The sequence below is a fragment of the Dioscorea cayenensis genome, unplaced genomic scaffold (assembly GCF_009730915.1).
Source record: "Dioscorea cayenensis subsp. rotundata cultivar TDr96_F1 unplaced genomic scaffold, TDr96_F1_v2_PseudoChromosome.rev07_lg8_w22 25.fasta BLBR01000103.1, whole genome shotgun sequence".
NCBI lineage: Eukaryota > Viridiplantae > Streptophyta > Magnoliopsida > Dioscoreales > Dioscoreaceae > Dioscorea > Dioscorea cayenensis.
The window spans coordinates 1-12,603 of record NW_024086494.1 but is presented as its reverse complement, the minus strand read 5'-3'; the positions used below and the strand labels follow the sequence as shown (position 1 = coordinate 12,603).

Below are 12,603 nucleotides of genomic sequence, written 5' to 3'. Positions count from 1 at the left end.
CCACCACCTGTAGATCTTTGTACTTATTTCTTACTTTTGATGTATTATTTTTTTATTTAATAAATTATGTGGTTTATCCATTTATATATATGTATATATATATTATTACTCCCTCCGTTCTTTTTTATCTGTCATAAACCTATGTTATTTTTTATTTGTTATTTTTAAACATCAAGAAGCATTTATTATTATTATTATTTTTTCCTAAAATTACCCTAACATTTCATTCAATTCTCTTCTTGAAATTTAATATGAGAGAGAATTGTGAAGATATAAATTAGGGATAATTTTAAAAAAATAACTAATTTTTTTATTAAATTATGTTAAATAAACAACTTTCTTGGTACGTGAGATTCGGTTATTCACGACAGATAAAAAAGAACGTAGGGAGTATTTTGAGAGATGTGGATAATCACATGCTATGGATGTGCATAAGGTGATGCTCAACGACAATTATATCTTTACCCTATACAAATTGAGGTTTAAACCCGTTTTTTAAGTAAAAACATAAAAATTATACACTAGCAATGGTAATAACGGGCCAAATAGTCATTGATTGGTATTTATTATTTGAATATAAAGTTTTTAAAACAACAATAAATACATTTTTCCCAAGAAAGAATATATTGAATATGCAGCAAAACAGTACATTCGAAGTGTTTGACCGTACTCAACTGCCGACACTTTTTATTTATTTATTTTAAATCTTTTATTTGCACCCCTTTTTTCTATGTTCATTTTTGGATTTCATGCATTAGAAACAAATTACAACTGATGTTCTTATTCATATCATGGTTGCTCCCAGCTGGCCTCCTTTTCATCATCACTCCTCTGTTTTAGCATTCCAAGGTCTCTACATATTATATATTTATTAATTTTATTTATTATATATATGTTATTATTATGTAATATATAATATGATGATTTCATGGTTTGCAATGTTTCTTGAACATCATGATATGAGAATATGGAATGATCATTGAATATCATTGATAAATCAATCACTTTTTAAAGGTGATTCACATTGTATTTTTTTCCCTTTTAATATAAAAAGTTATATAAAAAAAATATGGATTTATATTTTCTTGAAAAAATTAAAAGTAATTAGACCTTTTGAATTAATAAATATTTATATAAATAACAGGAAACCATGGAATAAAATATAATTTAATGTGGAACATCAGTTTAAGATGCCAAAATAAACAGATTTATTAATTAAGAGACAATTATGAGAATCATTTGATGTGTTTATATATATTATATTAATTAGTTTCGTTTGTTATCAGTATCATTGGGAATATGATATAATTAAATCAGAAATTCTATAAATATTTTTATATACAAATTCTAAATAATAAGAAAAATATATAACTCTACATATATCTCTACATATATCTCTATATAGTAAAATAATGAAACTACCCTTACTTATTGTTATAATAACCCAATATTATGTTCTTATTTTATTACTAAAATGATAAAATTACTCCATTTTTTTTAAAATTAAAATTAGAATATGAAAATAAAAAGTCATTTTTATCGGCCTAAAATATAATGGTATTTATCACTCATACAATTTGAAAGGTTGGTATATATATATATATGGTATTTTTGTTATTTTGATATAAAGTATAAAGTAGAGTTATGGTAGTAAAAAAAATATTTAAACCAATGAAATAAAATTTATGAGAGAGCCTAAAATAGAAACTTTTTCTTGCATTCCCCCTTGAAAGGAATGTTATATTATAATTTAGCTTGAATCAAATTTGCTTGCGAATTTAATGTAAATGTGTGAACAAAATTTGTGCATTTTATTTTTATTTTTATTATTATTATTTTTTGGTCAAAGTGGATTGATAATATATAAAGAGTGTACATACCACAAAAAATTGATCATTTAGTATATACACACTCGACTTTGACGTCATGAGGATTGAACTGTAACCTGTTAAAGATAATTTTTGTGACCACTGCACTTGACACGTTTTTATAGAAAATATAAAATTTTTAGATATTTATTAAATAATTAATTATTTAATTATTTGAATTTTTATGCATGGAAATGTGATTAATTTTCATAGTGCATCATGCATGGCTTCATAAAAAGATAAAATTAATACTGATTGACAAAGCACCAACTTTATAATGGATGATAGCTTGCTGGCCACCAAACATTAGAATTGGAAAATTTTTCAAAACTACCCTCAATTATAAATTAAAAACTTTATATTTCAATCTATAAAGTCAAAAGGAGACATTAATTTGGTGCCTTTTTTTTAAAAAAAAATATTTTTAATAAATGTTGCATAAAATTCCCACACAAAATTTGGTAACATAACTGAATTTAACTAAGTGATCTTAATGCTAGGATTAACAAGATAATTATAGAGTTCTATGAGTTAATCCCAAATATGCATGCAAAAGACAAAGTGCAAATTAGTCCCAATAAATAAGTGCCAATTTTTTTGTTTATTTCATGCATTATTGGTAAAATTTTTGAGTGAATTATGTTTGGATTCTTATGAAAATATATAAAAAGCTTAATTTGACAATTAGTTAAAAAAAAAAAAATTCTCCACTTCCAAAATCAGAGGTTCATCAATTAATAATAAAAAATGATGTTGAAAAATTATTATCTCATCCATAATGGAGAATAATATTTTATGACAATTTTCATAATACCCCAATGCAAATCAAATTTATTCATTTCCTCTGCAAATCACTATTATTTATTTATATTTCTTTTTGGTCAAATAGCATTTAAATTTTTCTAAACAATATAAAAGTTGTCAAATAAGTCCAATCTTTCTCATTCGGCCCAATATATACATATAATTGAAAAAAGAATTTATTTGTAAGGACGGTCAGAGAAATTTCTTTCATTAATAAATGAAGAAATGTGAATTTAGTTTTTGTAAGAGCGTAAGTTAAAAAAAAATTATAAATTTTAAAAAGTAAAATTTAATATGATTTTTAAAAAATTATTGTATGTCAAAAAAAAAATAAAGTTTAATGGTTTAAATTTGTTAAAATACTCGATTTAACAATTTAAATCAAAATATTATACATTTTATTTTTTAACTGTATAAGTACAATAGTACAAAACCGTTGAATTGAAATCCAACCATTGCCATATGATCGTTGCTGCTGGATACCAATGCTATATATAAAAAAAAAAAAATTAAATTTTTAATTAATTTTCATCTATACAACCTCATCGAGTCACCGTGTGTTCTAACCTTCTTTCCACGTTCATTAAAAAATAATAATAATAATAATAATAAAAAAAAATTTCTTCCTTGACCAATCTCTCCCTTTCCCACCATCCAAATCAAACAATAAAAAAACAAACACTAATCAATCCAATCCATTAACCCCATCACAACCATCCCACTAGCACTGTTCCTTCTTAATCCTAATTAATCTTCACTAATCACAATTAATCACTCATTCACACATCACCCTCCAAATTTACTATACACTCCTACATAGTTCATACCACTTCTTCTTTCTTCTTTCCATTCAATCTTCATCTTCATCTTCATCTTCATCTTCTTCTTTCTTCTTGTTATCCTTCCTTCCCACAATGCCCCTGCTATTCCTATTTTCCCTCTTACCTCTCCTGCTATCTCACTCATATTCCACTCTTATTCCAAATCGCCGAACACTTCATCAACCTTTCTTTCCCATTCTATCCCCACCTCCTTCTCAACCACCATCTCCGTCCATCCCAAAATACCCTTCATCCTCCACCACCTCATCCTCCAATTCCCAACCTTTCTTCCCATCTTACCCTTCCCCTCCACCACCTTCCTCCTCCTCCTCCTCCTCCGTCCCCACTTTTCCGGCCAACATCTCCTCTTTAACTTTTCCCTCTTCCCATTCTACCCCTTCTCGCTCTTCCCGCAAACTCCTCCCAGCTATACTTCTCCCTCTCTTCATTCTCTCTCTTCTCTCTCTCACCCTCGCCTTTTTACTCCACCGTCGCCGGCATTCCCGGAATGCCCCCCGATCCGACGGCGAACAACTCTTCTCCACCCCATCCAACGGCCAGAAACCAACCCCCGCTGTGACCACCACCACTGCTTCTGATTTCTTGTACTTGGGAACTCTTGTGAGCTCTCGCAGTCGGAGTGCGGATCCCGAGGATGGCTTCTCTGCCGTTGGATCCCCTTACAGGAAGCTCGGCGCGAGATCGCCGGAGCTCCACCCTCTCCCGCCGCTCTCCCGCCAGCTCCGTCGCCATGGCGGTGCTGATGGGTGCTCCTCTGATGAGGAGTTTTACTCGCCGCGAGGGTCGTCGGCTGGGAAGGAAAGCTCTGGGCTTGGATCTAGTTCTAGAGGAACCTTCCGGCCTTCGGCATTGCCGGAACCCGGGTCGCATAGCTCGACCCATAGCTCGCCGTCGTACCCGGCGTCGTCGCCGAGCCTTCCGTCTCCGGTTCGTGCGAGATCCACTGAGAAATCTCAGCCGCCTCCACCCCCGCCTCCGCCACCTCCTCCGGCGCTGCGGCCGTTGACCCCGTCGCCACCGAAGAGGAAGCCGCCTCTGAGTTGCCCTCCAGCTGTGAAGAATTTAGATCGGAAGTCGTGGCAGTTGACTCCTCCACCGCCACCACCGCCGCCGCCCTCTGGGTATTGGGAGAATCGTGTTCGGAGTGCGCCGCCGGCCCTTGTGAAGCCACAGCCAATTGGTCTCAAGAATGTGGTTGCTGATCCGGCTCCTCCGGTGGCTGAAGAGCATGCGGATGAGGTGGAGAAGAATGAGGAGGAGAATCTGAGGCCAAAGTTGAAGCCTTTAGCATTGGGATAAGGTCCGGGCAAGCTCAGACCGTGCAATGGTCTGGGATCAGCTGAAGTCCAGTTCTTTCCAGTAATGCTTCTGCAGCTGATTTCTTTGTGATTGCTGGTGTTTTGTTGTTTCTCTAATTGGACAGTTGGATTGTTTGGTTTTGCAGGTTGAACGAGGAGATGATTGAGACATTGTTTGTCTGCAATCCAGCGAGCACAGCGCCGAAGGAGACGAACTGGCGGCCTGTGCTCCCTGTACCAAATTCAGAGAACAGAGTACTTGACCCAAAGAAGTCACAGAACATTGCTATTTTGCTCAGGGCACTGAATGTTACCAAGGAGGAAGTCTGTGAAGCACTTTTAGAAGGTGATGATTTTTGAACTTTTTACTCATTTGCTATTCGTTCTTGCCATTTTGGCTTAGTAATAGCAGTATCTTGTTGCATGATACTCGCTGTTAATAGCTTATTAATTCACTTGCCATCCAGGTTTTTTTTTTTTCTTTCCTCATTTTATGTTCAGCATGATAGAGTTTTAACTGCAAGAAGGTTGGTTGTTTTTGTAGTTATTGTAAAAATGGAAATGTACTAGTGGTTGCCATGTCATGTTTTGGTTGTATTTGAGAGATTCTATACACTGTCTGCAATGCCATTTCTACCAAAAATTGCTAAAATGTTATGCGGGTGGCTAAATTTGATTTGGTTTCTATAGGGTACCCTCAGGAACTACTTTACATTCAATCAATGGGTTCAGTTGCTTTAGAAAGCCAAAGACTTGCATAGATAGGAAGTTTGGTTTTGCCCTTGCTTACCTTGATAGAGTAATATCAACAACTTTCTCCTTATACTTATTCACAGCCTATCGGTCTATTTGCTTTATTCAAATTTTCTTGCTTTCTGGTAGCATCTTTCTTTTGGAGATGGATGTTGCTGCCATTTGAGCTGCAAGGTTCAACTCCTCTCATTTGATTGGATTCTTCTACTAGGTATTTTCAACTTTTGTTTAATTAAGAACCTGTGAATGGTGTAAGACTCGGATATGAAGAACTGTCAGTGTGTTTTTTTTTTCTATTGGCATTTGCTTAGTTAATGTTGTAATCATTGCCTTAATTTTGTTTACTATGCCCACTAATTGTTAGTATTATACCAACACTGTTGCCAACTTGTGCAAATTTCAGTTGCCGTTCCCATTCTCTTTTCCTGCAATATGTTGACCCTTTGTTATTTCTCCAACTCCTCATGAACTCATAAATAATTTTGTTCACCAGGTGATCTAGGGTTATATTAAATTTGTGATCAATTTGTTTCTATCACTCTTTATCCTGCATGGATCAACTCCTTTCAGTCCTTTCCTTCTTTTTTCTTTTGATCCATAGTCTCCAAGCTTCATTCCTTTATGCATGCCTGTGCTGAAACATTGTTTGCTTTTGTCTTATTTCAACCTGCTTTTAAGTTATTATTATGACATGGCTGGTTCTGACTCTTTTAAATGGCACCTTTCTATTCTTTGATTTATCTGTGATTTTTCTCCAATCTTAAAGATAAATGTGTCTGTGAACAGGTAATACAGATAGCCTGGGAACTGAACTTCTGGAGACATTGTTAAAGATGGCTCCTAGCAAAGAGGAAGAAGGTAAACTGAGAGACTACAAAGATGATTCGCCATTTAAGCTGGGCCCAGCAGAAAAATTTCTGAAGGCAGTCCTTGATATCCCATTTGCATTTAAAAGAGTGGATGCAATGCTTTACATTGCAAATTTTGATTCGGAGGTCAATTACCTTAAAAAATCATTCGAAACTCTTGAGGTATGTATGATCATTTCCAGTTCTTATTTTTGCTGTCATCTGCATTACTTATTTGCCTGGTAGATACTTACCCTAGGGCTGTGTATGTGTGTTCGAATTCTGTAAGTTTCTGTCTCTTGTCATGGCCTAATAAAAATATGAAACTGTTTGAACTTACTGTATGATGCAAAAGCATGAAAACTATCTTGTAAGTCGTCCGCATCTCTCTGCTTCTGAAATTGGAAACTTTTTTTTGATTCATACACTATGGTCCTCTAGTTTTTTATTTGCTTTTGAAGCTGGAGAATGGCAAAGCAACATAGATCATTTCCACAGCCTTAGGTTGATAAGCCAATTATTGTCATGTTTTACTGGATGATCACAGTAAACTGAATGTTGCTCTAGTGTGTCCATGCTCATGGGAAAAATAACAAAAAAGGGAATGCATGACTGGAAATATTTCGTATGTCTTTCAGGTTTGGGGACCCTGAATATCTATGCACCTAATTCATCTATAAACTAAATTTTTTTTATGTTGGTAGAAATCTACTATATTGAAGTACTGCAGAATGAGTGGGCTTTCCGCTCTGGCTACATTTTCATGAATATTTATTCAGACAAAACAAATGCTGGAAATGAACATAATTTGTTGGCTGTATGTGCTGATGATAAGAAAAATCTTGAGGCCCTTGTTAGTATAGTAAAAGGTAACACACAATGAAAGGTGGAGAAAAACAGAAGCTGAGAATATTGGCTGACACATCTTGATAGCATTTAACAGATAAAGACAACATTTATCTATGTATGATAGAGACACAAAGATTTCTACAATGTCCTGTTTGAAGTCTATGGAAGCAAATTCATGTGCTAACTTGACAGACTTCCACTATCGAACCGACCAGTATTTGCATTGCTTTTATGTGATTTAATACCTTTTTGATGCCAATGACTTACCTGCATATTTGCAAAAATCTATCATTAGAAGCTGAGTTTTCTACATGTGAGATTGGAATTGTGAATTTGCAAATGATATATAGTAGGGAAAGAGTGACAAGTATTTCTTTGAAAGAGTTAACATGTGATATACACATTTCAACATTAAGAAATTAAACTACTGATGTTATTTTTCTAACCATGTTAATTACTTGTGCAATTCTCAGGCAGCCTGTGAAGAGCTGAGGAGCAGCCGCTTATTTCTCAAGCTACTAGAGGCAGTCCTCAAGACGGGGAACCGAATGAATGTTGGAACCAATCGGGGTGATGCAAAGGCCTTTAAGCTTGATACTCTCCTCAAACTGGTTGATGTTAAAGGCACTGATGGCAAGACCACCCTTCTCCATTTTGTCGTCCAAGAAATTATCAGAGCAGAAGGCTCCCGCCTTTCCGCCAATTCATCAACTACCAAAACTCAGGCAAGTACATTACAAGATGACCTCGAGCACAAAAAGCTTGGCCTCCAAGTTGTTGCCGGACTTGGAGGAGAGCTCAGCAACGTGAAGAAGGCAGCTGCAATGGACTCTGATGTGCTCAGTAGCTATGTCTCCAAACTTGCTGCTGGAATCAACAAGATCAGTGAGGTCTTGAGATTGAATGAGGCCAACAAAGGTACAAACGAGAGCAGTGATCAATTCGACAAAGCCATGAGTGAGTTCTTGAAGAAGGCAGAAGATGACATCATAAAAGTTCAAGCTCAAGAGAGTGTGGCCCTGTCTCTGGTCAAGGAAATAACCGAATATTTCCATGGCAATTCAGCCAAGGAAGAAGCTCACCCATTCAGAATTTTCATGGTGGTAAGAGACTTTCTCACAGTTCTTGATCAGGTATGCAAAGAAGTCGGGAAGATCAATGATCGCCACTTTGTTACCTCAGCTCGACAGCTTCCCGTGCCAGTGAATCCAACTCTGCCGCCGTTGTTTCCCCGGCTTCATGCATTGAGGCCTGAGAGCTCTGATGATGAAAGTTCATCGTCGTCTTGAATTCATTGGACTAGCATTTCTCAGGCAGCAAATTTTTGTGCTATCAACAATCAGCCGGAAGCCTGGCTGAACATCTATCAAAACACCGGATGACTCTTCTTCTTGTATGTGTAGAAATTGATGTAAAATGTTCTTTAGATGTTTATTATGGCCACATATATTTATATATATAGAATGATATCTAAATGTAGGTCAGAATAAGATGAGGGAATAGGCCTTTTTTTATATGTATATCTGCTTTAATTTATTAATTTTAGCAATATCTATGCATCAGTTCAAAGAAAGTTGCATTTGTTTCCCCGAATTGAATCTGAAATCTGGACAACAGAACAGATGAGTGTCTTTTCTCTGAATTTAATTCAAGGATTTTGCTTATATATCCCTGTCAAAATAGTTATGTACTTGTGAACACCTATTACATGAAAACAAAATTTATTGACTATTTATGCAAAATCTTAGTTTTATATATGTGCATATCCTTTATTTTATTATATTTCGGCTGAATATGTGATGCTAATTTCTCATTAAATAGCATGATTTTAAGAAATGATGCACAATTCACTGTGAATACAAAAAAAGATGGCAATTCATTGCTAATCAACACTATTGATGAACAAACATATAATCCCAAGAATCACAATCTGTAAAAGTATCTTATAACCCTCTTTAGCAAGCTTCAAAACTAGGATCATAAATTTGATTTACTCGGTTTTACAAGGGTATAAAACATCAAACTACTTGTTGCAATATGAAGTTGAAATATAAAGTAAACCACAAATACCATGTGTAACTTAATTTCTCTCTCCTCTAATTTCTACACTACTTTCTTAAGATATATCCTTTTGCTTTTTTCTTACAGATTTGTCGAAAAGTGGAACGCTGCATTACAACAATGACATAGTGAAGAGTTCAACTGATTGAAGTTCCTTCTTCTTGTACCTCTTTGGGCCAAACAGAATCCATATTGTCGAATAGCTTTATCCTTGAACCTATGAAAAAATTTTCTCAGCTTCCATGCGCTCTTGTACACGATGCGCTTCTTCCACTGTTGCCGGTACCACATTGCGGATCCTCACTCCCTTCTTCAATGCATCACCGTTGACGGTAAATGTAAAATAGAATGTATTTGACACCTAGTCACAAAATATAACCACAAGCAATTGTACATTCATAATTCACTAAATTGGAATGATTAACAGAACTCTATTTTGTGACTAATGCATAAAAGACTTTTTGTTTAAAGCCTTACCTCACTAGTTCGAAGCTCCGGTCTGGTGACGTGAGCTTCAACTTCGATGTTGATCAGAGGTCGTTCTGGATTTTGTAACTTTGTGTACAGCACACATGATTTAAATCGAAGGAAATCTCCCACATTCACCTACATACATCATAGATTAACTTGAGAAAATCAGTTTTCTACCGACACATGGATGAGATGCGACCAGGCAGGCAGTAGGAAAACCATCACAAACCTTATTACAGGACAAATTCAATAAAGGAGTTCAACACATTTTCCATATAAAACGGAAAAGACATTTATGGAAGCATGGATGATAGATGCAGTAAGGAGTAGGCAACTGACAGGTTTTAGGAAATCAACATGATCGACTTCCAGAAAGCAGGGCATTTGTCCAACGAAGGCATATGCAGTTGAGAAAGCTAATTCAAATGCTCGGAGCATCAAAAAACCTCCGAAAATTCTTCCATGTGGGTTCCTCTGCTGAGGTTGGCAAACCAAAGAATTCTCAAGACGTGTATCTCTTATCAGAATGCTATCTCTATCTGCTAAAGCAGGCAAATCGCAGAAGACTCGACCCTCAGCCAACAATCTCTTTAAACATCCAACATCATCATGAAGTTTACGCCCTCCCCTCTCCAACTCCATCTGGTCATCTCTCTTCCTTTTCCTAAGTTTATCTCTTTCTTCTCTTTCCTCAAATAGCTTCTTTTCATGGTCAGTTTCTGGTAAAAGACGGTTAACTGGAGCAGATTTTCCAGTCTTTGAATCCCGGGCAACAAATGTGAATGTTGCCGTCAAGACAACAGAATCTGATGGTATAGATTGCTCTGGAAGGCAGAGGAAGAATGAGTGCATTAACAATGATAAGGATACCCTATTGACAACACCAGATTACCTTGTAGCTGAGTTATTTCCATTTGTATTTGCAGTGATGAACGGCCAACCCACGCAACAGCACCAGATATTTCAAGGTCTTTGTCGACAAGAATTGGCTTCTTTAGAACTATCTTATCTACAGATGCAGTAACCAACATGACGGGCCTTGTAGTGCTATCATCATCAGAGCAGTGCTGGAAAACAGATGGTAATAAAAACAAGATATTGACACTTAACACACAAGGTTCTTAAACAAACATGCATTGGAGCTTGTTAAAGAAAGACAGAACTCCCAACAATAACAAACAGCTTCAGAACCTTTAATGAGAAACATAATAGCATATCAATGATTTGACTGGTGACGGTGATTTTCATGAAAGTATGTGCAAAATTTTTCCAAACTCTTTCTTTTATATCTAAGACATTGGTATAAAACAAATGTTTCTTCTATTAAGTATGTTAGGCACCATGAATTTGTCAATCACTTCAAAAAATAGACAAAAAGAGTTCCACTAAAAACAGGCAAAAAAAGAGCATAATGGCCTAGTACGCTAATATTCAATGTTGAATAGACACACTTTATAGTGCCCCATCTAGTCTTATAGCTACTTCAACACCAACTGATGGTTCAGTGGCACTTCAAATCATTGAATTGCACCTCTCAAGCCTTTTCAAAAATCCTGGCAAATGATATCAATGTTAGAATACATCAAATAATATATTAACTTTTGCCAGCCAAGTTTGGTGACAAGCCATGCATGAAGAGTTTATCCTGGTTTATCCAATATTTCTATCCAAAACATCCACTTTATTACACAGATAGCCCCTAGGTTATCTACTTCGGTTAATGCATACTAACCCAAAATACAAAAGAAGGAATAAAAATTAAAAACAGAAAATAATACCCTCAAAGTTTGAGTTTGGAATCTTGGATTATACTAAACTTCTATCCATTTATAAAATGAGGCTAACCACCCAAAAGATACATACTATGTAAATAAGAAAGTAATAAATTGCACTTGAATGCAATTCCAAGGTATAAACATCTTAATATCTACTTTTCTTTTGTAAGTTTTTCAATCATTTGAAAACTTGACACTTGTGACACACGTTTACAACCAAATTTTAGTCAAACCATCTACAATACTGAATCCAGGGCAGAACAACCTTCCTGCTTTGATTCATCAATGAAAAAGACAATTAGCACAATTACTTCAAAAGCAAATGACAATGTGATAATTAGCCTTCATGAATCATGAGATATAATATCTCATAACATTCAGTTATCAAACCATTGCAATTTGAGATTATGCCACAGAGTTTTAAAAAAAAAAAAAATCTCAAATTTCCACAGAAATGCACAATGATACCTTCACAGCGATGGTTCCAGCAAGAGCATCAAGATCTTCAAGCAATTTCCCAACCCTAACCTCATTCCAAGGATCCCTATACTGCTCCCTGAGAATATAATCACTAGAGAAGTTATAAGCAATGCTAACCCTGCTATGCGATGGAGTCCTAGTGAGCAGCTGAGCCTGTGGAGGCCCGTCCTTGGATCCATAAAGAAACCTCTCAAAGATGCTCGAACGAGCTTCCCAGAGAGCATCGGTCACCGGAGAATGGTACATCCCCGGCCACAAGCTGAGAGGCTTGCGGAGAGATGACTTAGGGTTAGGGCTTTTCTCAAATGGTGAACTGAATGTGGAGACAACGGGTATGGGAGGAGATTCAGGCTCCATTGTGAGGAAAGATTGGAGCTTTGTGTAGATTATGGTGGTGTTGGAGTGCAGAGGAGTGATTTAGAGGTGAGGATGGTGGATCAAAGAGAATCAAGAAGGGTTTTGGGTAGTGGATTAGGGTTTGATCTTTGAAGAAGGAGAGAAAGAGAGATTGGTACGTGGAAGAAGAAAGGAATTAAAAGCTCAAGGTAGTGTTT

At 35.8% G+C, this 12,603-nt stretch overlaps 2 protein-coding genes across 3 annotated transcripts; one reads left to right on the top strand and one right to left on the bottom strand.

Annotated features, from left to right (window-relative positions):
* The first annotated feature begins 3,365 nt into the window (after window positions 1–3,365).
* LOC120253484 (formin-like protein 1) lies at window positions 3,366–8,849 on the top strand. The gene is given in 5 exon segments (XM_039261817.1): window positions 3,366–4,801; window positions 4,803–4,873; window positions 4,959–5,158; window positions 6,352–6,596; window positions 7,736–8,849. Coding segments are annotated over 5 exon segments (2,547 nt in total). The 5' UTR covers window positions 3,366–3,586; the 3' UTR covers window positions 8,552–8,849.
* A 344-nt stretch (window positions 8,850–9,193) lies between these two features.
* On the bottom strand, window positions 9,194–12,569 carry LOC120253485 (acyl-coenzyme A thioesterase 9, mitochondrial-like). 2 transcript variants are annotated; one of them, XM_039261818.1, is made up of 5 exons: window positions 12,038–12,569; window positions 10,687–10,861; window positions 10,134–10,618; window positions 9,801–9,929; window positions 9,194–9,684 (listed from the first exon to the last, which is right to left on the bottom strand). In XM_039261818.1, exons 1-5 carry the CDS (start codon window positions 12,404–12,406, stop codon window positions 9,541–9,543), a joined length of 1,302 nt encoding a protein of 433 aa, XP_039117752.1. In that variant the 5' UTR covers window positions 12,407–12,569; the 3' UTR covers window positions 9,194–9,540. The 2 variants fall into 2 exon arrangements, with proteins under 2 accessions (XP_039117752.1, XP_039117753.1); XM_039261819.1 differs by lacking the exon at window positions 9,194–9,684 and having other exon boundaries at window positions 9,840–9,929; window positions 10,024–10,618.
* Window positions 12,570–12,603: the final 34 nt, after the last annotated feature.